This window comes from Passer domesticus, chromosome 5, assembly GCF_036417665.1.
Source record: "Passer domesticus isolate bPasDom1 chromosome 5, bPasDom1.hap1, whole genome shotgun sequence".
Taxonomy (NCBI): domain Eukaryota; kingdom Metazoa; phylum Chordata; class Aves; order Passeriformes; family Passeridae; genus Passer; species Passer domesticus.
In genome coordinates, this window is record NC_087478.1 from 47,442,656 (window position 1) to 47,467,041 (window position 24,386).

The following is a 24,386-nucleotide window of genomic DNA, read 5'->3' on the forward strand; positions in this document are numbered from 1 at the left end:
AAATTCCTGCCCTTGAAGAGGGGTAGAGGAAAGAGAAGGTTGAATTGCTCACCAGTGGGGGGCTTTGGCACTACAGTACTTGAGGTCTTTATCTGGCTCCACCAGCTGCCCGTTCCTCCAGCACTGGCCACACACAAATTTCATCTGGAGGTCAAAGGTGCTTGACGTGGGATTCCGGGGAGAAGCCTGGGGAAAAGAACCACAGCCTCAGGCAAACAGAGGCAAAATGCACCCCCCAAACCTGCCAGAGAGATTCTGGCAGCTCGCTGCATGCCTGTGTGCCAGCAACAAGCCAGATTAAATCAGCTCTCCTTCGCCAGTGTTAGCCGGTGGCCCGATGAGATACCAGACAGGAGCAAAACCACTGCTTGCTTCAGCATGATTTCCTGGGCTTTGACATCTGGCCAAAAGCACAGACAGCCTGGCAGCTTCCAGCACTGACCAGGCCTGGCTGTGAAACCCCTGCAGTGTGCCTTCCTGTACAGACAAGCTCTGTGAGACTTACCCCAGAGCTTAATCCCCACTTCCCTGCAGAGAGGGCAATTCATGTCCCACTCTGCCTGTGGAGAGTGCTTGGTCACACAGCTGAGAGAGGTCCCTTGGGAGGAAGCTGGACCATATCACAATGCAGGACACAAAACTCCTGCTTTTGGACCAAGAACCTCATGTCACACCCAACATTTGACAATGAAGTCAGAGCTGGGTCATCTTGTTGATATCCTTCCAAGCCTTTTCTGGGCAGGTTTCTGTCTCTCACTGAATTTCACAAGCAGTTAAATCACAGTCTCTCTGGACAGACGTACAATGCACATATTTCATATCTTCTCAGCCATTGCACTTGTAGCCCCCACCCCACTTGAAAAGGCTAGTTTGGGATTATGACTAACAGACTGTGGAGAAGGAAAAGAAAAGGAGCCAAGCTCATATCACTGCTGCCTCATGTTTTCTGAGCAAATCTCTGGAAAATTGTTTGCATTCTGTATCACCACTGGAAGAACATGAGGCTGGTGTCTCCAGTTCATTTCCAAACCAAAAAACAAACCCAACTGGATGCCAGTGGCCCTCAGCACGGGAGTATGTGAGAGTACAAGAGAACACCCCGGTCATCGAGCTGGCCATGAAGCACAAAGGTCATGCACCAGCAAAACAATTCTGACTGTCAGCCACATCAGCAGCCCATCCCACCTGCCATGCCTTGACTTTAACCCTGAGCATCTCACAATAACCAGACATGCAAGCTGTGTCCCTGAAGAGCAGGTTTCTGCCAGCAATTGATTAACAGCAGCATGGAGCCTGGCTGCATCCCTAGGTTAAGGGAAAACAGCAAGCACAGGCAGCACAGAATCAAAGCATTTCCCAGGAGATGCCACATCAGCTATCAACTAACCCTGCATCCTCTGGAGAAGCAGAGCTGACATGTAAAGGGTCCTCTGTCACTGTGAAAGCTGATCTCACCTGTGCTGCATACATGAGGCCATCAGTTCTCTGATGTCCAGGCAAAAGGACCCTCCCAGAGAACCAGCATCTCTTTTGAAAGAGATAATCCCTTTTGAAAGAGGGTAATCTCTTGTCTGGGAGAATGACCTTTCTGGTTGCTCCCAGCACATGACTCGTTCCTCACTTGCTGTCAGCTGTCACACCTGTGCTGGTGACCACCAAGAACACATCAAAGTGGCTGGTTGTGAGATGAGCAGAGTTGAGATTTGGGCTACCATGAAAGGCAATAAAGATGCCTCCCTCTCAGATATGTGGCCTTTGAACAGTAGCTTTAATCTCCACTTGGTCTTCAAAGGAAATTCCACTACCACTCACTACTGACCCATCAAACCTATAGGCCTATGGTAACAAAATGTCACTGCTAGCATATTCTCTTCTATCAATCCCATGCTATCCTCCTGGTGACAATCTCTCAGCACAGCCAGGAAGCTTTGCTCAAACCTACTGACCAGCAAAACTAAACACAGAGTGTCTCCAGAAGAGACGAGAGATCAGAGAGAAAGAAAATATATCTCAGGTAGTTCTGGTAATCTGAGCTGCTTTTTCCACAGATTCTTAACCAGAAGAAGCCCTGTGCATTTCTTCATCTGAGTCATGCAAACTGCTGGTCAATCCTGTGGGCACGTATGCTCCCAGGGGATTAGGAGCCAAGCAAAAATTCAAAGCGGCTCCTGTTAATGCTACATGACTGTATTTGTAAAGGCAAGACACATACCTGGCAGGCTGCTGATAACCAACAGTGTGGAAATTATATCACATGAGGCTCTAGCAGACTAAGCCAGGCAAAAGTGCCGTGGGCTATGGCACCACCCCTTGCTATGAAGCCAGACAATATAGTGCTAGCTAAGCACCATGGCAACCAAATAAATACAAGTCTCTGGCACGACCAGTCTCCACTTCAGGCTCTGCAGAAAGCAACAGACCCTGCACGGCCATTCATGTCTCCCAGCTTCAGGAACTCCTCTCAGCAATACTGAAATGTTCTCTGGAGGAGCGACATACCTCAGAGGACTACATGAGGAGCCCAGGTTACTCAGCCACCTAACTGAGTGAGCAGTACTTAGGTGTAAGTACTCCTTAGTGGAGACTTTTTTTCCTCTCATGCTTAAATTGATAATTCTGGGGTGAGCTTTCATGGGCGTTTTGGTGCTGGCTAGTGGAATAAAAACAAAACAGCTCTTGAAAACCAGAAAACATGAGTGCTACAACCCCTCAGTCTGCTGGGATGTGATGAGAGGACACCTCTACAACAGCTCCCTACAACAGCCCCTCCTGCTGACTGGCTCTTCAATCTGTGGCCACTGGGTTTACTCCTACAGCAGCTGCTGTGAGGCCAAATTTGTGGGGCCAAGTGCAAGATTGCGGGCAGGTGCTTGGCAAACAGTATATCTTCATTTTTTATTTCTTGCTAAGCCTCCTGACCTTCACTGTCACAGCTACTGGGCCCCTGCATGCTGCCTGCCTCTTTCCTCCACAACTGGACAGCCCTGGGTGCTGAGTCCAGCTGGCAGCTGTGACAAAACTGCAGCAAAATCTCCCAGAGCGACTTCGCTTCCGCTGACCAGAGGGCCCTGGAGTGAGAGTGGATCACACGGGATGGTGGGAAGGCGGGGTCTGTTTTTACAGCACTCCTGGGAAGTTGTCTTTGCCAGGCAGCCAACTTTGAAAGCTGGAAGGACGCTGAGAAAACTCTGAGTCACGTTAGCCTGCTTGGACAGGAGAAAACAATGGCAAAAGTAAACATCTCTCAACAGATAGCTAGTCCTGCCCGCAGGGCCTTCGGCAGCAAGCCCGAGTCTCATCCCAAAGCACAGCCCTCTGGCTGAGGACGTGCTGTTGCCAAAGCCATGGGTGCTACTGCAAACACACACATCTGACTGACTTGACTGTCTCCCTGCACAGTGCCAGTGCCAGGCTGCCAATCCTTAGAGAGGGCTGGTGGTGCTGCTGGTAGGCACTTTCTCACTGTACCAACACGGCTGCTGCTTTGCCTGTGCACCCTGGAAGGGTTGTGGGTGCAGTCCAGCTCTGTGACAGGCATTTATGGGCCACAGTCAGACTTTGCCACTGGTCATTAGCCCTAGCACTCCCCACAGGACCCAGAAACTGTAGCTTTCTACCTATCTCCTGATTTCGCAGGCTCTGGCATTTCCTTTCCTGATCCTCTGCCCCTTGCAAGCCCCAGCATCCAGAAATGGAACCCTCACTTAGCATCCAGATGCCATGTGTTTCACAGGACATGCTCTGACCATGCCTGCTGTACAGCTTATTCTTCTAGGAGCAGCACCTCCAGACAAAGGTGAATTTGAAGCTGCAAGGCTCACAGGAAAACGGCTGTCCATTTATCTTTCTTTTAATCCCCTCATTATGCACAGAGAATGGCAAGACAGAGCTTTCTGGAAAATGCAGGTAAATTCACAGCAGGCAGGACAGAACCAATCTCTGCACTGTGCTCTTGGAGCAAGGCACATATGGAGCAGGGATTGCTGATAGAAATTCAACTGCTGTCACAAACTCCTGCAAATGCACATTTAGTTTTCTCCCATGTGGAGACGCAGGCCACTGGCTCTGTCCCCACACCAGGCAGAAAGAGATCACAGCCAGCTCTGGTTGCAGGGACCATTCAGATCCTCCACTTCTCATATAATAGAGGATGTAGAAACTTGTCCTGCTCAGCTTCCTGAGAGTTTAGAACATATTCCTTAAGCAAGTCAGACAGTTCTGGGAACTACAGAACATGTATTTTCTTGGTTATTCTGGACTGCTGCTTCCCATTCCTCTTCTCCAACCATTTCAGACCATAACAGCTGCACAGGTTTATTGCTGAGCATCCCCTTGAAGATGAATCCAACTCATGCAGCATAACCAGTGCACAGGGGGACACAGAGCCCACTGCAAGTGTCAGTGCAATCACCTGCATCTTTCCTGTGAGGATAAGCTATGCCCACCAGACCTTCTCACAGATGCTTCCCCAGCATCAGTGCCCTACAGCCTTCAGAACACTTCTGATGGCACACAACCAAGACAAAAACCAGCAGCTAAACATCACATGAGTGACTCAGATTCCTCTCCTATAAAAGACCTACTCCACAGGGTGCTCACAGCCTGCACTTGGCACTGGTCTTTGCAGAGAAACTCCTGGGTGAGAGATCCCAAACAAAGGTGAAACACTCTTGCTCAGACAGTAAGGCACAGGCCAAGAGATGGCAAGCTCAGGTTTGCAGAGGTTAAAGAAAGCTGTCAAATGGGAACAAAAAGGATTTACACACTTTGCCCACCATTGTCCTGTTCTAATGGCAAAAACTGCTTTAGTTCAACTTCAGGACTGGGCTGGGAATTGTCCTCACTGGGTGGGCTCTGCTCCTACAGTACAGAAATTCCCTCTGGGATAAAAAAAAAGGTTAAGACAGCAGTGCCCATAGCCAACAAGACAGAGGAAAATAAACAAAGAAAAGCCCTTTGCTTCTAACCCCTCTCACACTACCCTGGTACACTCTCAGCAGTGCTGGAGGATTCAGCCCTCCACACTGAGAGACTGGTGACAAAAATAAGTCAAAGCTCCCAGCCTCCTCCTGTTAAAGCACCACTAAGGTCTCTGTTAGCACCTGGGCTGCCAGTTCCACCCACTCCTGTATTTAGATCAGTCCTATACGTCACGAGTCATTCCTTAGAAGTCCTTCAAACTGCTCTACCGCCCCTTGGCCACTGAAGGGCAGCAGGACACATTTGGTCCCCACTGTGACCACTGCCCCAAAGTCTCCCAGTTTCACCAGCAAGGGTGTCACAGGAAACAACATTCTCGTGTGTGTTGCTCTCAGTGACCTGGAGGCTTCACCCTAGCAAGGAACAGAGCAGATAATACTGCAAAACAAGGCACAAAGCTCAACACCAGCACTGCAACCAGGAAAACTCTCAGCTCTCCTCCACCTCAATGGCCAGCCTGGTCTGCCTGGGACCTGTCAGGCACAACAGTGGGAGGAAAACAGAGAAAAGACTGGAACCATTGGGATCAAAATCTGTCTCCAAGCCCTCCATGGACCTCACTTACCACGCTGTTGGCTGGTTTGCTGGCATGTGCCTCCATCTGCTGCCAGTACTTCTTGGACTCCTGCACAATATCTTCGTGGGTCATTCCTGAGGACAAAATGGAGACAGAACTGAGCTACATTCCTTTGGCCAAGAGAAGAAAGGGAGGTGTTGCAGGACTTTTTATTTTGGGTTTAGTAATCCCTGAGTAGCTGAGAGCTCCCAACAGTCCCCCTGGTAATGTCAGGACTGAGTTGTGGCAGAACCCACCACAGAATATGTCTAATCCCTTGCTAAGGAAGCTCCTCTCTACACAAGGCAAACAAAAGGAGAAGAGTTCGGTCTCCTGGGCTTGTTCAGACTTGGCTTTCTGCTCAGGCAGTCTGCAAAGGATCCAGATGCTGCTTCCAAAGCCAATAATTCTTCACAAGGATCAAGAGCTTGACCAAGGCTGTCCCCGACCCCCATATCAGGTCCTAAAGGCAATGCTTTGTTACTATTGATCTACTGTATATGGAGTTTTTGCTTCTAGCTTGGAAGATCTCAGACACCCACTGAGACATCTAGCATCTCCAAGACCCCAGAAGTCTCACCTATTACCTGTTGGGATTAATTAGCCTGTTACACTTTCAGGTTGAGAGGGCTCCCCATAGGCAAAGAGGAAAGATGAAATTCAACACAAACAGACACCAAGCACAACCAAGGCAGCAAGGAAAGACCAGCAGTGCAAAACTAACCAAGGAACAGCTGCTAGTAAATAACCAGCAAGGAAAGATCTGCAAGGTCTCAGATATCAGAAATACAGCATCAGACAACAAGAAAAAGGACTGGTCAGACCTTATCTAAGGAATTAGCTCCTAACCAGCTCAAGTGGTGAGGGAACAGCCTCTGTTAGCACCAGCCAGCTAGATGGGCAGTCAAGTTATTAAGTGCTCTAGAGACCCAAGACAGCTGCCAAAACAAACTGAAGCAAATATCTTACACAGGTAGCTGATTGCAAGGGGGGTGCTGAGGATGGCCTTGATGCAGCATCCCCAGGACACAGACATTGCAAATTTGATTGCTTTGCTGATGCCTACAGCTTTTATTACTGAAGTGAGCTATTCCCCAGGAGTATTTCATAAACACAATCACTGATCTGGGAGACAGCACATTCCACAACTTAAGGGCCACCAAATAGAAGTTTTCATCTCAGCTTAGGCTGTGTGTAGCTTGGGTAAGTCACAGCATTCCTGACCTCAGTTTGTCTGTCTGTGATTTCAGCTGTTCATGTCCCCATCAGGCACCACTACTGCCATTTGCAGGGCTTGAACAGGATGAAAAGCACTCAGAAAATGTCATCATTTTTCAAGAACATTTGCTCAGGTCTTTAAAATGGCAGCTACTGCACAACTGGTATTGCTCACAGATCAGAGCTGTTGGTGAATACTCTACTTCTTAACCATTAATCCCAGAAGAAATGGTGTAAAGTTAGAAAAATTGCAACTCTCTCTTCCATGTCCAAGTATTCCAGGCTAAGACACAATGATGATTTGTGTTTTGGAGACAAAAACTCTAAAGCTGGGAAAACCACAACAAAGAGTTACACGCTGCACTGGACCTGGCAGGAACGGGGCTGAAGCAGCTCCAACCTTCTCCATTCTGCACACCTGTGATCCTTGGGGTGCAGAACCAAGGGAGAAGCGTATACAAGTCTTGTCAGAAGACTGAATTTCAAATGTAGTTCTTGTGACTGCCTTTTTCCAGTTCTAGAATTCTCAACTATCTCAACAATACAGTCTAGAAATGTGGTGGTTGGGAAATTAAAGCCCTCACAAATGTGAAAGGATGGTTTCCAATCTACCAGCTTTTCAAAGCATGAACCATCACAAAGAAAAAGGCCCATGTGTTGATTACTTATAATATTTCTGCATCTTTTGCAATATCATTAGTGAAGACAAAGAGTCTGTTATTACCACTGGTGGAGGAAGATAGCAAGAGATGCCTGTGAAAAACCACAGTGAACAAGAAAACAGTCCTGCCTGTCACATCTTGGGAACCTTTACTCCACTAATACAATCCTTTATCCCCATGAACAAAGCCAAAAGCTCTGTGAATGCTCAAATGGCTGTGAAGTGTTTCAAATGTAAGCTGCCCTCTTCCTATTCTTGCCGAGCAAATAGTGCCCAAATGAAACTTCCTGCTCCAAAGCTAAAGCATTCCCAGAGAATGGCAACAACTACCTTTAATCTTGGTTTCCATAATGAAGGCTACACTTGAGAGAGGCGAACTAACAAGGAAAGCAGGCTCATATATACAGCCCTGCAGAAAAAAAAGCCCACAAGATAATGTCCTATTGTTGGAAAAGGTGGATCATTAAGCACAAGGCTTAATGATCAACTCTACAGCTTAACTCATGGCTTGTTTCATCTCTTCAACTTTCCCTTTGAAATAATTTCTTCAAATAAAGAAGTAAAGAAGAAAAAAAATCAGTTCATTTCTTCTGCAGGATGAAGAGGAAGGAACACAGAGGGAAGGAAGAAGGGAAGAAACTTTTCAAGTAACAAAACCTGACCAAAACAACTAAAATAAACCAACCTTGGGATGGTGATAAAAGCAAGGTACTTGAATATTAGAGTGCCCAGAGTACAATGAGCAGTATCACAAGCATGTAGGGCAGCAATGGTGGCCCATGACTCACAGGCAATGTGCTATCTTAGAAACTCCAGAGCTGTAATTTTTTAATTTCCTGAGGCCACAAGAAAATGAAGGCAAACAGAAAGATTAAAGATGGCATTTGCCACAATGTGCTATCTGTTCATCACTGTCCCTCATGAGCTGAAGCCAAGGCCAAGGACTGCACTGAACATTAATTATGACATCAAAGAATGGTGAGAAACATCCATAATGTGTTTCCTCTCTGAAGTACTCCCATTACCAGGCTGGGTGTTGCACTAAATGAGACCCTGTGGTGAAAAAACATGCAGGTAGCACTGTGGGGGGACTAATATCTAAACAGCCAACAGGACAGCAGCCAGAGAAAACTCCAAAGTATCAGACAGAGACAAAGAGACAGAACTGAAAGTGCCAGATGTGGCAGTGTCACTATATGATTTCCCTGAGTATAATCTCTGTAAAGCGCTGTCCTGAGGCATGTCATCAAAAGCTTTTCGGGAAACACCAAGTATCTTGCAATTTCCTGCTGTTGGTGAATTTGTTTTGAGAAACTGGAGATTCACAGCCTTCTTTATATAACCAACTGCTTTGTCACCTGTGCTGCCATTCTCACTGCAAGACATGTTCACTCAGGGGTCCAGCTGCTATTTGCACAAGATCTAAGCACCAAACAGCTCTTGGGATTCAGCTCTGTCTACCTAATTAGAATTTTAATTTATTCAGCTGGTCCCAAGGGAAAGGCTTTCTGGTCTGCAAATTGTATTTGCAGTTCCTGTAAATGGACAAGGGCCAAATCACCTCACAGAACACCCTGGTCCTCTCTTTTGTGTGCCTGAGGAGGCAGAGTAAGCAATTTCCAGGAGCGAGTGATACTTTTTCAGTAGTCCCAAATCACCTTCTTTCCCTCTCAACTCGCCCTGGGTACACACTGGAAGAAACTCAGGTGAACACAACACCAGCCAAGTCACACTCACCTGAATATTGCTGCAGCAGCCAGACCTTGAGCTCAATGAAACTGTGAGCAAAGTGGCAGCTGTCCTCACGCAGGCAGCCGTAACGCACCTCGTGTCGGCACACGTCAAACTGGAAGTGCTCCTGGAACTGACGGATCTTGGAATACTTCAGGGAGGTGGAACGCACAATGTGGACCAGACACCTGCAGAAAAATACAAAGCGCCAGGGGATCAAACCCTCCCCACCTCCTACTTACATATGACATCCAGATATTTGACTGGGCAGGCAAAGGACACAAGAAAATTGATACTGGGAGAGACAGATTCCCTCCGGGAAAAGCAAACCCTTGCCCTCCCACCTGATCAAGCCTGGGTAGTTATTTTCACTCTGAGCACATGGGTGATGCTCTGCCTAAGTTCAGAGATCAGACAAGTTTCAAAATACACAGCAAAGATACCAACTCGTCTGGTTCAGCATCTCCCCACGTCTCAGGTTGCCAGGAATCTGAAGGAATTGTATAACTGTGTACTTGACATGTTTGTTATGCTTGTTTTCCTAAACATTCATTACCAGACAGAGGCAGGATCCTGAGCTAGAGGATCTTTGTTTTGACCTTTTTGTAAAGGCCAAACTGAAAGGCAAATTAAGTCAATGGAAAACTTAACAGAGTGACGCCAAAGGGCTTTGCTGGTGCCTGAAATCCCTCAGCACCAGAAGCAAATATGCAGGATGAAGTGCTATTTATCATGATTTGAGCTGTCCTACAACTGGAACCCATAGGGAGGAAAGGAAGAAAGAGACCAGAGCCCTGGAGTTAAACTGGCTGGACTTGTGAGACATGGTTCCCATCAGGAGAAAAAAATTGTTCACTCACTTGTTGTCATGGAAAATGTGTTTTGCAGAAAGGTTGGAGCAGACAGATGGCGTGTCCTTGGTCCCTTTGCTGATAATCCGGGGTTTGCTGTCAAAGCAAATCTGAGAAGAGAAGAATTAGCATACTGGGAAAATCTTAGAGAGCAATGAACCAGAGCAACTTCACTTAGAGGAGAAAAAAGAACAAGAGCCAGCCTATTCTAATGTTCAAAGTTAGAAAGAAGTGTGGTGAAAACTTTGTGGTAGGGCTTTAAAATAAAGCAAGTCAATCTCTGGAAAAGCTTCCGGACAACATTTTTTGGCTTATTCTCCACAGTATTTTCCATTGTGGTTGGAAAAATTTTGGTCAGAGCCGCATATTCTTTCCCTGTTAGCCAAGAGAACAAGAACAAGGGAGAAAAAAGAACACGTCCCTTTACATGCACTGCCAACATGGGAAACTCTGTGCTGCAGAGCATTAAAATTATATGAGGCAATTCTCAACTGACCAATCAGTAGCTCTGCACAGACATCAAGTGGAAATTTGTTGCATTATGGAATTCCAATTTTTAATGTAAGTGGGGCTAAATTCCAATTCAAAGCAATATGTCAAGATTGGGGAAGAGACAGGTGATCCCATGAGGCTGTGTGCCTCATGGGATCACCTCCTTTCTCCTGCACTCCTGCACTCCTGTGTACAATGCTCACTGTCCTTCTGGGAGCAGGGCACTGGCTGGGACACACAGAGTTACAGGTGACTTGCTCCTGCACCCTTAAGATTTCCTTCTTGAAAAATGTCCAACATTCCTGGACTCTTTTTCCCTTCAGGACTGCTTCCCAAGGTACTCTGCCAAGCAGGCTCCTAAAGAGGCTAAAGTCTGCCCTTCAGAAGGTGAAGTGGCAAGGTGTCAGTCTGCTGACCCCTCTCCTTATTGCTCCATGAACTGAAACCTCTGCCACTGAATGACTGCTGTGCCCAAGCTGGCTTCCACTGTATCACCCACCAGTTCTTCTCTGTTCACAAACAGCAGACCCAGTGGATGCCTTCCCTAGCTGTCACCCTCACCAGCTGTGTCAGGAGTTCTCTTCCACACACTCTAGGAACCTCCTGGACTGTTTCTTCTCTGCTGTGCTTTATGTACAGCAGACACCTGGTAAGTTGAAGTTCCCCACAAGAAAAAGGGCCAACAATTATGAGACTTAGCTCATCTCCCTGTAGAATATTTTGTCTGCCTCTTCAGGCTGGTTGGGTGTAACAGACTCCAACCTTCTTGGCCTTCCCAGAGTTTCCACTGCAAGCACTCCAGTACGAGCCATCCCACCATATTTTTGTGGTGGCAACTATCAACATATCAGTGGTCCAGATACATACTGAAGAGATGATGGATGCCTGCCCCCTCCCACCAGTTCTGTACCTCACAGAGGAAGGTGAAGATGCCCTGATGTTCCTTGAGGAGCTTGGCAATTGTGAGGCTGCTCTGCTTGATCCCACCTAGCGGGTCAAAGAGGAGGTCACGGTTGAGGGTCCCCTTCCTCTCCTCCGTCCACACGTCGATCTCTTCCTGGTGGTACGCGAAGGTGCAGTTATCCCCGTACTTACAGTCCTGCTTGTTAAGCATATCTACAAAGCAACAAACAGCACACACCACCACACAGGCAGGGCGGCCCAGTCAGAAACTAAACTCTCTCTCAGCTTCTCCCACTGCCCACGCCTCACATGGAACTGAAAGCAAGAAAACAGAGAGCTAAAAGAAAAAGGAAAAGACATCTCCTCCCAAGTGCACCTATATCAATACATTCAGGAGTTAATGCAAACTACTGAATGGTGACAATCTCAAGTAATGCTGCTATGGGGGAAACCATCTCAAAACAAGAGGCCAGCTTTAATTCAGTGCCTGGCCAGGGACAAATCACGACTTAACTAACCCCTTTTTGAAGTACAGATTAAGTTCTCCCACAGGCCCAGCAGTAAGGGGCCATTTTAGCTTGGTTCTTGCAATCTCCCTACCTCATTAGGTAGTTTGTAATGACACTGCCTCGGGATACCAGTCTGGTCACACTGCCTGCATGTACTGTGGGATGGGCTGGAGCAAAGGAGCAGGCAGAGAATACTTCCCCAGGCAGAACCACAGCCCTGCTACTGATGGAATAGGATGCCCTAGAGCCAGCAGGCAATATCAAACAGAATTTCCCTCCCACTCTTCCCTGGTACAGCCCCTTTCCAGCGATCAACTGCCACAGATCACCTTTGCACAGGTAATAGGATCCTACAAAGTTGGTTTTGGTTGGGCGAGGACGGATCCTCTTCCAGGTCTTGTCTTCTGAGCTCTTCAGCCTGCCCAGCAGGATGTCCCGCTTGCACTTGTGCTCCAAGCCTTCCCGATAGGTGTAATCGCCAGCCTTGGGCCCTGCCAGAGAGAACAACCCCATCAGCCCGGGGAAAGCCAATTCCTAGTCTGTGCTAGTGCTCTGTGGGAGAGCAAATGCATCACCTGTTTTGGGGTAGCAGATATGACAGGCCTGTTTGAAAACGTGAGTAGATGCCAGGGGGTTCTTCACCAGCAGAGCCGTGTTGGGCATTACTGGTTCTGGCTGGGACAGCAGGTGCTCGGTGGCCTTGGGCACAGCTGGGTGATTCACTCCACCAAGGCTGACCTGAGTGAAAACACACACACCTCTCTGTTCAGCTCTGCAACCACATGGGCAAGAGACCTCTCCAACCCCCTGCCCCTCTCCAGTCTCTCAAAACGTTTCTCATTTTCTCTCTCATCAAAATGTTCACATCTGAAATGACATTTCCAGAAGAGATGACTGCAACTTTTTCAAAGAGAATAAACACTGTGGTGTGTTCACTTCAAAGACAGACCTCTTTCCTACTGGTAAGAGACCTTAGTTTTCTATCATGAGCCACAGAACAAAATGCCTTCCTCACTCCTTCCCATTCCTTCCATCACAATCTACTCTGCCATGGATGACTTTTAAATCAACCTTATCCCAAGCTAAGAAAAAACTGAAACTACTTATCAATTTCAGGGATATTCACATTGATGCTAACAGGGCCAGCAAGGGACAGGAACTCAAGAATAACGTTTGTTCCAAGCTTACTAATCCTCCCCTTTTTCTCCAAGACTGGAGACACAGGACAGAGGCAGAACATCTGGAGAAGCCTCCTGATAGGGGCAGAGAGCAACAAAGAACTTCAGTAGCCTGAAGTCAAAGCTGGCTTACTCTGCCTCATCCTTGAGTGTTATGTGGCTGCCAGACACGGTGGGACTCCGGCTTCCACGATCCCCTGCTGACCTTACAGCCTCAGTCACGCCAAGTTTACCTTGGCAATATGGAGTTACGGATAAAAACAAAGACGGAACAAGTGTCTTCCTGCTGACTCAGTGGGAATCTTTACCTGCCTTGCCACCACATGGGAGGCAACACTCACCAGGGCAGGGTAAGAGGAGGGGCCCAAATTACCTACATCACCCAAGTGACCACTATCACCACCACTACTACCTTGGCTCCAGAGCACCCTGGGACGTCGGCACGGGGCAGTAGCTCACTCACCACTGGGGCTGGTTTTTGGCTGCCGGGTGGGTGGCGCAGTTCCTGAGAGCTTGTTTCTTCTGGACAAAAGAAGAGAAAAGAGCCCCACAAAACAAAAACAATCATTTCACTCTCAGAGGCAGTTCTACTCACAAAAGGACAAACAGCAGCTTATTATATTCATTTATTTATTTATTCATATATTTATTTCATAATGTTTTAATAATTTCTTCCCAAACCATCTATCTAGACTCAGAAAAACTCCAGAAAATGCCTTCTTGTCCCAGAAATCCTACTGAACCCAACTCTATGCTGCTAAGAACTGGCATTACTAAGATGGCAACCCAAAGCTGAGGTAAATGTGAGTATTCAAGCACTGGCCAATGTGGCCAATCTCTGCTGCTCTCAAAATACTTTTGCTACCAATATACTGCAATACTGGGAACAAATTAACCAAGAAGAAGCCCACTTCCCTCCTGAACAGGAGGTGACTTAGTCCTTGCCCAGCATCCTCCACAGCTTTTCTCCTTATGACATGGGAGTTCAGAGCCCCACTTGAGAGGACACTCATTGCCCTGAATTCAGAGATGGGAAAGACCTACCTTGGCCTCTATCATTCTTCCCAGCACAACAAGGTGCTGTATCATCTAAAACAGTCATTACCATTCTGCTAACTTTGTGCAAAATGTCAAAGAGTCATTGAGGAGGAAGGTGGAGTAATCATGCTATAGTCCGGCAAATTGTGCCAAGGGAGGTGCTCTGGACACCAAGCCAAGTTTAAATCTCATCACTCATCATTATACACCTTTGCTCCTTTCTCCTCTTTAGATTTCACTCCATGCAGGTACAGGTTATCTGGGATTACAACAGGTTCTTCTCATTATGTTTGAGCTAAACATTATCAGTTACTCTGTCCAAGACAATTCACTGCTCTTCTACATTTATATTCCCATTCTGCCACAGCAGCAGAAAAAGCTACAAGACATATGTCCTCAGCATTGAAGGAAATAATTTTGGCATGCATTCACAGCTAAGGCAACACAAAACCACATCAGCCAGCACCTACCAATGGCAAAGGAATCCAAGGTATCCAGCGACCCCCTGCTTGTCCCAAAGGAATCCAGGGCATCAAGCCGTGTATCTGTGTATGGAAGCAGATCCAGGGAATCCAGCGAATCTAAAGTGGAGCTGCCACTTCCTCCTGGTGGGGCCTCAAAGGCGTCCAGGACAGAGGAGGAGGAGAGCTGCTTGGTGGGATCCATCACCAGGCCAAAGGAGGCAGGTGGCAGAGGGGTAGAGACAGGGATGCTGGCTGTCACAACTGGAGGCAGCAGTGGAGTTCCCCCCGGAAACACAGGAATCAACTGGGGCATCTCTGTTGGCAGGTTGGTAGGAATGGTGCCCTGGACCAGAGACTTCAGGGGAGCAGGAAGGAAGATAAATAGCAAATTAGTATTGAGGAGCAAAGACTGAAAAGAGATGTCCTGGTTTTGGCCAGCACAGAGTTAATTTTCTTCTTAGTAGCTGGTACAGCACTGTGTTTTGGGTTTAGCATGAGAATAATGTTGATAGCACACTAATGTTTTGGTTATTGCTAAGTCATGCTTACTCTAAGTCAAGGACTTTTCAGTTTCCCATGCTCTGCCAAGCGAGCAGGTGCACAAGAAGATGGGGGAGGGCACAGCCAGACAGCTGATCTGAACAAGCCAAGGGGATATTCCATACCACAGAACATCATGCCCAGGATATAAACTGAGGGAAGTTGGTCAGGGTCACTGACTGCTGCTTAAGGAAGGCTGGTCAGCAAGTGAGCATTTGTACTGTACATCACTTGTTTCTCTTGGGTTTTATTCCTCCCTCTCTCTCCTTTTCTATTATTATTGTTGTTGTTAATATTGTATTTTATTTTGTTTCAATTATTTAACTGTTGTTATCTTAAGCCACAAGTTTGGGTTTTTTCAATTATCCTCCTCACTGGGGAAGGGGCAGGAAGTAAGTGAGTGAGCAGCTGTCTGGTACTTAGTTGCTGACTGGAGTCAAACCATGACAACAGAGAGCAACAGGCTCCCAGTGAAGGGTGTGTTGTACCTGGCAGCTCAATCCACCTGCAGACTTCCCACAGACCTCCCAGTCTTTCTGTACTGCAAACAGTCTGGAGCAGGATCCCTGAGGAGGTGTTGGGATACCTGAGTTCATCAGTCAGCAAGGCAGTGCCCTGCGCTGGGCACCTGAACCAGCTCAGTACACCCAGTGCAAAGGTCAGGGTAATGATCACAACCCATGACACCTCTCATCAGGGCTTTTCCAACATGAAAATCACTATACTCCTTCCAGACCCACGGTGGCTCACATAAGCAACACTGGCAACTAAAATCTAACGTAAGTATGAATACATATTGTTTATGCAGCTCCCAGACCTGTTCAACGAGCTTAGGCTGAGTGCAACCTGCACAAAATACAATGAGATTAGAGCATGCCCACTGTATAAAATACATCCACCATTCCTGCTTCAGCACACTCCTTTTACTACTCTCAGACTTGCTTCAACTTCACGGACATGAGAGGCCAGGTGGAAGGAGACGTCAGGGGACGGCTACCTTGGGTAGCATGACACATTTTGAGAGGCAGCTCCCTGAAGCTGCACACAGCAAAGCACGCTTGGAGGAGGACTCTACATACTCACAGTAGCAGAAATAAAGGAAAGAATGAATGAGTTTTCCCAGAGGAAGAGGTAGGAGAGAAGAATTACAGAAAGAGAATGAGAGGCAGCATGCACATCTCATGCTCCAAGGACTTCCAAGGACCTATGTGGAACAAAGAAGCAGCAGACCCATGCAGCACCCGCTCTTACTAGAGGGTATGGTGACCCTTCAGCAAGGGAATCCAGGAGGGAGTCTAGTTCTTCCCCAATGATATCCCCATCTGTGAAGTCCTCTGTGTTCTCAGGCACTGGCAAGGGTACACAGTCTGGAGATGGGAGCAAGCTGGCAGCAGGAAGCGAGGTGGGCAAGCCCTTTGCATCTGAGTCAGAAGGCAAAGGGGCCAGCCCCTCATTCACAGGGATGGAGGTGGCCACAGGAGCTGGGAGGCACTGCAGGTCCATAGAGCAGTCTGTGATGAGAGAAACAGAGCCAGTCACCAGGAGAGCCTCTTGCAGGAGACAAATAGAGCACAACGTGGCAAAAACAATATTGTACAACTCCATCAAATCACAAAAACCAAGTATGCCAATTTTCTGAGAGGAGAGGCTCTACTCTGAAGAATACTTGCCCTTTCATTTTTGTTCCCACTCTCCAATGGCTCACCAATAGCTGAAATACATTCTAAGGGCCAGTGCCCAGTCTGACTGTCAGGATTTGGCAAGCACATACAGCAACCAGGAACAACACAAAACCTGTGGCTGAGCAGTTACCAAATTCATTATGGCCAGGACTAAAGGCCAGAGGCAAGTAATACAATTTCTCTGTAAGCCACCACCTGGTGTTTACTTTAATGTTCCTCACTAATGCATTTGGCAGAGATCACTGCCTTCTCTACTCCTTGGAGCTTTGATATCCTGGCTGAAAGCTTGCTTACTTGCACATCCTCTCTAAAAACCCAGGCATCCTAAATGAAAGAAGACAAAAAACACAAGGCCCTGTTGAGAGGAGAGTCAGAGATTGAGTGGTCAGATCAGGTTGTGCTAACAACATGTCCCAAAAATCCTCATCAGACTTGCTCAGCTTTCTTTACCCAAGTAAATTCCCTGCTCTTGAGTCCTTCCTGATGTCCAAAAGTGGGAGGTTGCTACTAATATTCCCCCTCAATCAGCAAACATGCCCTTGGGAACTCATGTGAAGCAGGGTTGAGGCAGGAAAGAGGCAGTGGTTTTCCCTAAGGTTTCTTCCCCTCTCCAGTACATTACTGAAGTAATAAGATGTTCCCATCATGCAATATAAACCTCTGTTAAGTGAAGTTAAGGTTTCAAGCACATGTTCTTCACAAAAGAACATTTTATTCTCAAAAAAATTAAAGGTTAAAAAAAAAGTTCAAATGTTAGAAATTTGGAAAATGCAGCATTACATTTGCACTTGTCAAACCAAGCACCCAAACTACCTTAATTCTGCCCCTGTGCAGATGTCCTGGAATAAAAGAAAAGAAATAAGACAAAGATGCTGCTTTCTTCATTGACATCCCATTGGCTGCACTGTAACTGCAACAGTTATAAAAGCTATAAAAGCAAGGCAAAGTTTGGAAGGAGAGACAATAGCTTTTATTAGACAGACTGAAAAAATTGGGCAAGAAACTAGACAAGCTTCAGAGATGCAAAACTTGATCCAGCAAGAAATGCTGCATCCTGTCTGTCCCAGGTCTGTTCACTCAGCCCCCAAGAGAACTTGGCCATCCCTCTGCATCAGGGACCAGGAGAGTGAGCCCTGTTACTGGCTGCAAACTGAGAGCTTCTTCTCAGAGAGCTCAGCAAATTGGCAATTCCAGCAAACCCCCGAGTCCTGAACAAAACAACAGCAGAGATGACAGACTCAGGAATGCTTCCTTATCTCTCACCCCACCCAGAGCACAGCACTAACCCCTGCAACCTTTCCTCCAGTATTTTTGTGAATGGCCCACATGGATGGACTGCAGCAAAGGTCACTGCACAAGGCACTGGAGGCTGAGCCATGAAAAAAGATAGGGAAGCAGGGGAAGTGGCAAGAAACAGACACAGGTCCCTCCCAACATCCTCAAGCATGCCATTGAAGGCAAACACATGTTGTACCTTATGGGATCCAACACAGGATTTCGGTGTGCAGCTGAATGCATTTCCCACAGGCTGTGCATGTCCTTAGTTTTGCAGCTGCCCCACCAATCAGGCTCTGCTCCAACCCCATGCCCCCTTTGCAATTACTTATCTCATCTCATCTCATCTCATCTCATCTCATCTCATCTCATCTCATCTCATCTCATCTCATCTCATCTCATCCCATCCTTTGGTGCAGAACCCCCAGCCGCCAGGGAGCCAGCTATCCAGCTTTTCTCATGGCTGGAGGCTTGGCCAGATTCCCTGCAGTACAAAGGGATGGCTTGTGCCTTCCAATTTTTCAGATGTTTAAATCTGGAGTACTGTCAAGATCCCTACAGAGGCCAACAAGAAGTTCAGAACATGCCAGAAGGGATGGGGACACGTGCAGTGGGGAGCAAAAGGATGCACAATGACAGGGCCTGAAAGGATCCAGCAGTTCAGACCTTCTCTGAGGAACAAATGAGGCCCTGCATTTTCCACTCAGACTGGGAAGCAAAGAAAAGAGGCCCTCACACACCCTAAGAGGCCCCAAACCCGGAAACAGTGAATGCATGACCAAAAGGCAGACAACAACATGAGACCCCCACAGCTCAGTGCATCTGAAGGGCAAGGAAAAGAGCAGGGACCAACAGGTTCCACTACTTGCAAGTGGAAGAGGGAAGATGTTCACTCCCCTCTCCTTGACCACCCAAACACTGTTATTCCTTCAGCCACTTCCTCCCATGTTGCAGTGTGATGTCAGGGCTTGCCTTAGTTCCCTTGGTTTCTCCCTGAAAATTCCTTCCCCAGGTGGGCTGTCAATCACCTCTCCTTTCCCCCACCTTGACTCCTGCTGGGCACAGTCTATCAACCCAGAAATTCCAGGGGACCATCGAGTGATGGGCAGGTTCAAAGGATGCTCTCCACCCCCTAGGGGGCCCTTGGCCCACCCAGGTGTCCCTCTCACCTGAGACCCCCTCCCCTCACACCTGGCTGGTGCTCCCTCTGCTCCCTCCCCTGCCCCTCTCCCCAGGTAAAAGGCCAAGCAGACCACGAGGTAGGGGTTCTGTTGGAGAGTTCTGGTGGGAGAGTTCAGTGGATTGTTGCAGGATTCAGAGGCCGTGCCACCAAAATAAAAACTCTGGATTAAAACTCTCCATCAGGACCCGCTCCTTTCTTCACTTCACCTTAAGAGTTTCTCCTGCTCGGGGAAGGCCTGAGGAGTGACCCCCTCAGCAGCAAGCTCCAGCCCGCAAGCTCTGGAGCTCGGGCCATGCCCAAACTTGTCCCCACGTGCTCAGCTGTGACCACAGGTACTGAACAGAGTCTGTGGGGAGAAAACTCCACAGGTGCCGCTGTTTGGTCAGCAGCCGAGGCCAGACAGACCAAGGCAGTCCCGTCAGTAATACTGGTTAAACACCAAAACTCCCACTCTACTCTTCCAAGTCTTTTTCTCTCTCTCTCCTTTCCCATTCCTGCTTTCCTCAGGACACCAGATCTGACCTCAGTCACCAGCTGTTATATCCACATCTCATGTACTCTCCTTACAGAATGCTCAGGCATCCTCTGCATTCCCCTAACGTTTGCTCCATCTTGAAAGAATAAAACGGCTGTCTTTGATGAGTAGCTCACAGGCACACCCACACCTGCTGTTTTCTGTGCCTGCCATCACACTCAGCCCCACGTATTATTATAAGGTCAACAAGGGGCTTGTCCATACACGCCCATGAACCAAGTCTCTCATACCAAGCTCCCCCAGCTGGTAGCTTCTCTGGCCATATATCTGCCTGTCCCCAAGGGAAAGCTTTTAAAAGCACTGTTTCTAGTTCTGCTCTCCAAAACAGCAGTGGTTCCCTGGTGCATTAGCTGGCCAATGGCCATACTGAGCCAGATCTGAGCCGTCATCTCTCTGCAGGACTGAGCTGAGTTAATCAGATAACATCAAGCAAAACATGGAGGAAAGGCTTCAAGAGTCTGCACTTTAAAACAAAACAAAACAACAACCACAAAAACCCTTGCTAAAAAACTTTGAATCTGAAACTCTCAGGGTACCCAGCACTCACAGTTGTCCTGGTGGCACACCACGCTCAGGGCAATTGGATAACACAATTCCAGTGCTTTTGCAAAGATTTCCCAGCAGTAAAGGCTCTGTCTGCCTGATCTGCAGTAAAGGTGGCATGCTGCTCTTACACCAAATCCAGATTAGATAAAGAGCTTACTGGATGCAGTCATTCGTTAGTCTGTAGTAGGAGTCCAGTTAATTTTAGCACAGCAAGATAACCTGAAAAACTCTCCTTAGTTTACAGAACTGGGTCTCATGATCTCATGTAGCAAGCAGATACAAAGCTGGCATTCAACAGAGAACTAACATGCTTTCCAAAGCACCCTAATAATGAAATTAGTTTCTTTCTACAAAAACAGCAATTGCTACTTGCAGTAAGTCCTCACACTTACCTTCACACACACAGAGCGACCTGACAAAGGAATAAAGACTGATGTGCTCAGAGGCAGAAGTTCAGTGCTCCAGCACACAAGGCAGCAAGCCTTTCTACAGGGGCAGAGTTAAGGTCACTTGTTTCCCAGCATCAGAAAAGCAACCCTGCTTATCTTCCTTCTCCTCCTGGGTGCCTAACCCTGAACTCGGCTCTCCCTGGGTCCCTCCCAACTCCTTTGTTTTCAATTCCTCCTCCTCAATGTCTTGGAGGACCATATGCACTCAGAGCAAAACAACCTTAACTTCACTTTATATGGAATGTTTTACCTTGGAGCAGAATTTCAGAAGTTTTGCCAAGAGCAGCTTCAAGAAAGCACAACTGGAGAGAGCTGTGTACTTCAGCAGACCCTTTTACCTCCCAGACACATCTCTCACCGTGCCTGGACAAAACCTGGTTTTGCAAGAAAAACACTCCTGCTTTGCACCACTTTTTCCTTCTCCTAGTTACCAAAGTTAGGAGTGTGCAGAAGAAACACAAATGCAGGTGATGAACCTCTCAAGCCTGCCAGCCTGGTCACAAACCATACTGAAGCCACAAAAGTCTGAGGAGAGCGATATCTTTACCTGTGTCAATGTCATCTATTGAGCCCAATCCATTGGAAGTAGTCTGCAAAGAGGATGTAGGGAAAGGGAGAGGAAAAATATTGTGAGAAGTTATTAAATAGACATCCACACTTCACATATGGGACTCTTCACTACTCCTAAATGTATATGACCCTTTCTTTTCCTTTATGGCCTCTTTCTGTGCTGGAACAGTAAAACCAATGGACTTTAGGAGGCCATTGATCCAAGGAACCTATTCATGTTTATCTTCAGCAGCTAACAAATCCTTTTGCTACAAAGGAAAACCATGTCTGCACAATATCCACCAATGTGAGCAACTCCATACATAGAATAGGGTATTTCATGTGTGGATGAGAACACTGTGTCCCAAGTCCCAGGACACATCAATTGGTCAGCCCACTGCATGGGAGATCTGATTAGCCTGATCTTACACAACGTTCCTTTTCTTAGTTCACATATTTTGCAATCTAACAACCACAAACTTCTACAGCAAATTCAAAACAGGAAAATGTTTCTGCCAAGACAACTGCTGACTTGGAGCTCAAGGCAAGGAATAAATTGAGTCCATATTTTACAGAAACATAAATAGAGGTAAGTACATGTGCCTTCAGATTAAGCTGAAAAAGGCACAAGTAAAGCATTTGTCTTATAATATTGCATTTGCTACAGTTTTGCGCTATTTTCAATTCTTATAAAAGGAGAAGATTTTGAAATTAAAAACTAGGTGCAATTATTAAAGAAAGTTGACTGGCCTTGCTAAAAAGATATGAAGCCAAATCACAGAACACTGAGAGGTAAACTAGTTCTTTAGTAGTTTGTACGAAATTACAATGTTTATAGTTTTATTGTTTATTTGATTTAAGGAGCATTGTGAAATACCAAACAGCCAGTAAAAACAGCAAGTGCTTGCTTGTTGGGACTTTTTTTTGCCCAGTGGTAGACCAAGGAAACCAACAATTTCTTATATTTTACCTTAGTATTTGTACACTGCCCTGCCCAGGACAATACACAAACTGTGTATGTACCTTACTCAGTACACCACAGAATTTAATTTTATATGATTCTTCGGCAGTTGCACTTTCTGACTTTTCTTAGCATCATTGTTAGACATTCAAAACTTGAAAACAAAAATTTATTTAAAATGCAAGAGATAGCAAACATTCACAATAACTAAGAAGAATAACCATCTTTGGTGATCTAATTACCAACATAAAAAATTATGTCAGGAGAAATGTTTTCAAAGAAATTAATTTCTTGGCAATATCCCTTAAGAGCAGAAAACACTAATTAAAACAGTTCAAACCTAAAAGTCAGTTATAAATTTGCATGTAAATAAAACTTTAAAGCATTCTAGTAGCACAATGCATAAATAGTAACAACCACAGGATGCAAACTCTACCTGGTTTGATGAATTGATTGACGTGCCATTACTGAGTAGTGAGAATGTTTCCAATTCCTGCTGCAAGGAAGAGAGAGGTCTTAGAACAGAATTCAGCCCATGAATGCTCATAAACTAGGTAAAGCTGGGTTACAACATGGTTTCCTTCCAAGCATTGCTCAAAAATAAAAGCCACCCAAAAGGTTACCCTTACCCCACTGTGACACAAGAGTGCACGTTTGTCAACACTGAAAAGGGACATTTAATTGTTCCATACACCTCAGAACAGCCGACCCACAACCAGGAGGAAAAAAAACTTCCTTGAGAAACAGATGGGTTTGGTTTTTGTTAAGAAATTGTCACTTTGGGAATTACCACACTGGAGTGAAAGCTGGAACTCTACACAAAGTTGCAAAGTGTTAACAAAATACCAATCACAGAATTTCAAATAATAAAAAGCATTCTGGAGTGTTTAATTTTTATATTTCTAACATATAGGTGGTTTAAGCCCATCTCAGCTGAGTAACATGACAGTGGCAAAAAAGGTGGCAAGGCCAGCACAGTGAACAGGTACAAAAAGTATTTCCACATAAACATCCCTTTCTTTGAGACAGAAACACTTCAGAGTGTGGAAAGCTGCTATGAGATCAAGGAGTTTTCTTAGGTTAGGCAAATCACACATGAGGTTTTTTGGGGAGAAGATTAACATGTTACAGCCAGATTTACCCTAAAAGCTCTCTGCAAACCAGATGCCCACCAATCATGCCACCTCATGCTACAGAGGTGCCCCTCTGCAGATGGAACACGCTGTTTGTTTAACAACCCCATGCTTGGGGCCAAGGATGCAAACACAAATGTCAGCCTCCACTACTAGCTCATGTTCTCTGCTCCTGAGAACAAAATCTGTGACCAAGGCAGCTCATGGGAGAGCAGCTTTATGGCTAGCAGTGGCCTAACGCCCTCTAGCTCCATCCCAGGGTACACGTGTAAACATCTACAGCACCTCCTTGTAGAGCCAAGTTACAGATCCAGCCACTGGGGTCAATCAGCTTCTGACCAGGTGTGCACCCAGGGCTCTCCCAAAGCCAAGCCTTTCCCCCACCACAAAGAAGTGTATGCCTAGAAATGGGGCAGAAACCCTTCATGATCCACTGCACTACACAACCAGCCATGCCTCCACTGCAGGAGAGGATCCCATCCTTCTCATCGTGTAACAGGGAGAGGATTATGATGGAAAACCTGCTTTGGGATCAGGCCACATGTTTCTCTCCTGCAAACAACACAGTAGGCATCTACTGCATTGGAATTTTCTGCTGCAGCACCAGTTGGGGTCTCAGAAAACATCCTGGCAGTAGACACAGAGCAGCAATGGGGCTAGAAATGGATCAAGGCAAAGTGAGTCAGAGGGTCAGGACAAGGAGGGTTGCTAGTAGCTTGCTAGAGTAGGCAGGGTTGTGTACAATGTCTGTAACTGCAGAGCAGCACCTACCACTTCTGCTAAAGTAAATTTGTATAAGCAAAGGACAGCCTCTAAGACAAAAGAAGTCATACCTGAGGTCTTTTGTATGCTTTTCGAACCCTCAGTCCCAGCTTCTGGGCAAGCTCCTGCCCCAGCTGTGTAACACTTTCATCCTGGGGACAAAACAATTAATGGGACACTTTCAGTTTTG

At 46.7% G+C, this 24,386-nt stretch overlaps 1 protein-coding gene across 5 annotated transcripts in view; it reads right to left on the reverse strand.

Annotated features, from left to right (window-relative positions):
* The window catches only part of ZC3H7B (zinc finger CCCH-type containing 7B), a 47,405-nt gene that overhangs the window by 10,460 nt on the left and 12,559 nt on the right, over nt 1–24,386 (reverse strand). For 3 of the 5 annotated variants that reach the window (XM_064420104.1, XM_064420106.1, XM_064420105.1), the window contains exons 6-18: nt 24,268–24,348; nt 22,738–22,797; nt 21,339–21,381; nt 16,373–16,632; nt 14,588–14,936; nt 13,492–13,601; nt 12,477–12,639; nt 12,231–12,392; nt 11,400–11,605; nt 10,007–10,107; nt 9,153–9,334; nt 5,546–5,631; nt 53–186 (exon numbers count right to left, since the gene is read on the reverse strand). In XM_064420104.1, coding sequence (XP_064276174.1) covers nt 53–186; nt 5,546–5,631; nt 9,153–9,334; nt 10,007–10,107; nt 11,400–11,605; nt 12,231–12,392; nt 12,477–12,639; nt 13,492–13,601; nt 14,588–14,936; nt 16,373–16,632; nt 21,339–21,381; nt 22,738–22,797; nt 24,268–24,348 — 1,937 coding nt within the window. The remainder of the gene's footprint in view (nt 1–52; nt 187–5,545; nt 5,632–9,152; nt 9,335–10,006; nt 10,108–11,399; nt 11,606–12,230; nt 12,393–12,476; nt 12,640–13,491; nt 13,602–14,587; nt 14,937–16,372; nt 16,633–21,338; nt 21,382–22,737; nt 22,798–24,267; nt 24,349–24,386) is intronic. The other 2 variants (XM_064420107.1, XM_064420108.1) reach the window with 2 other exon arrangements.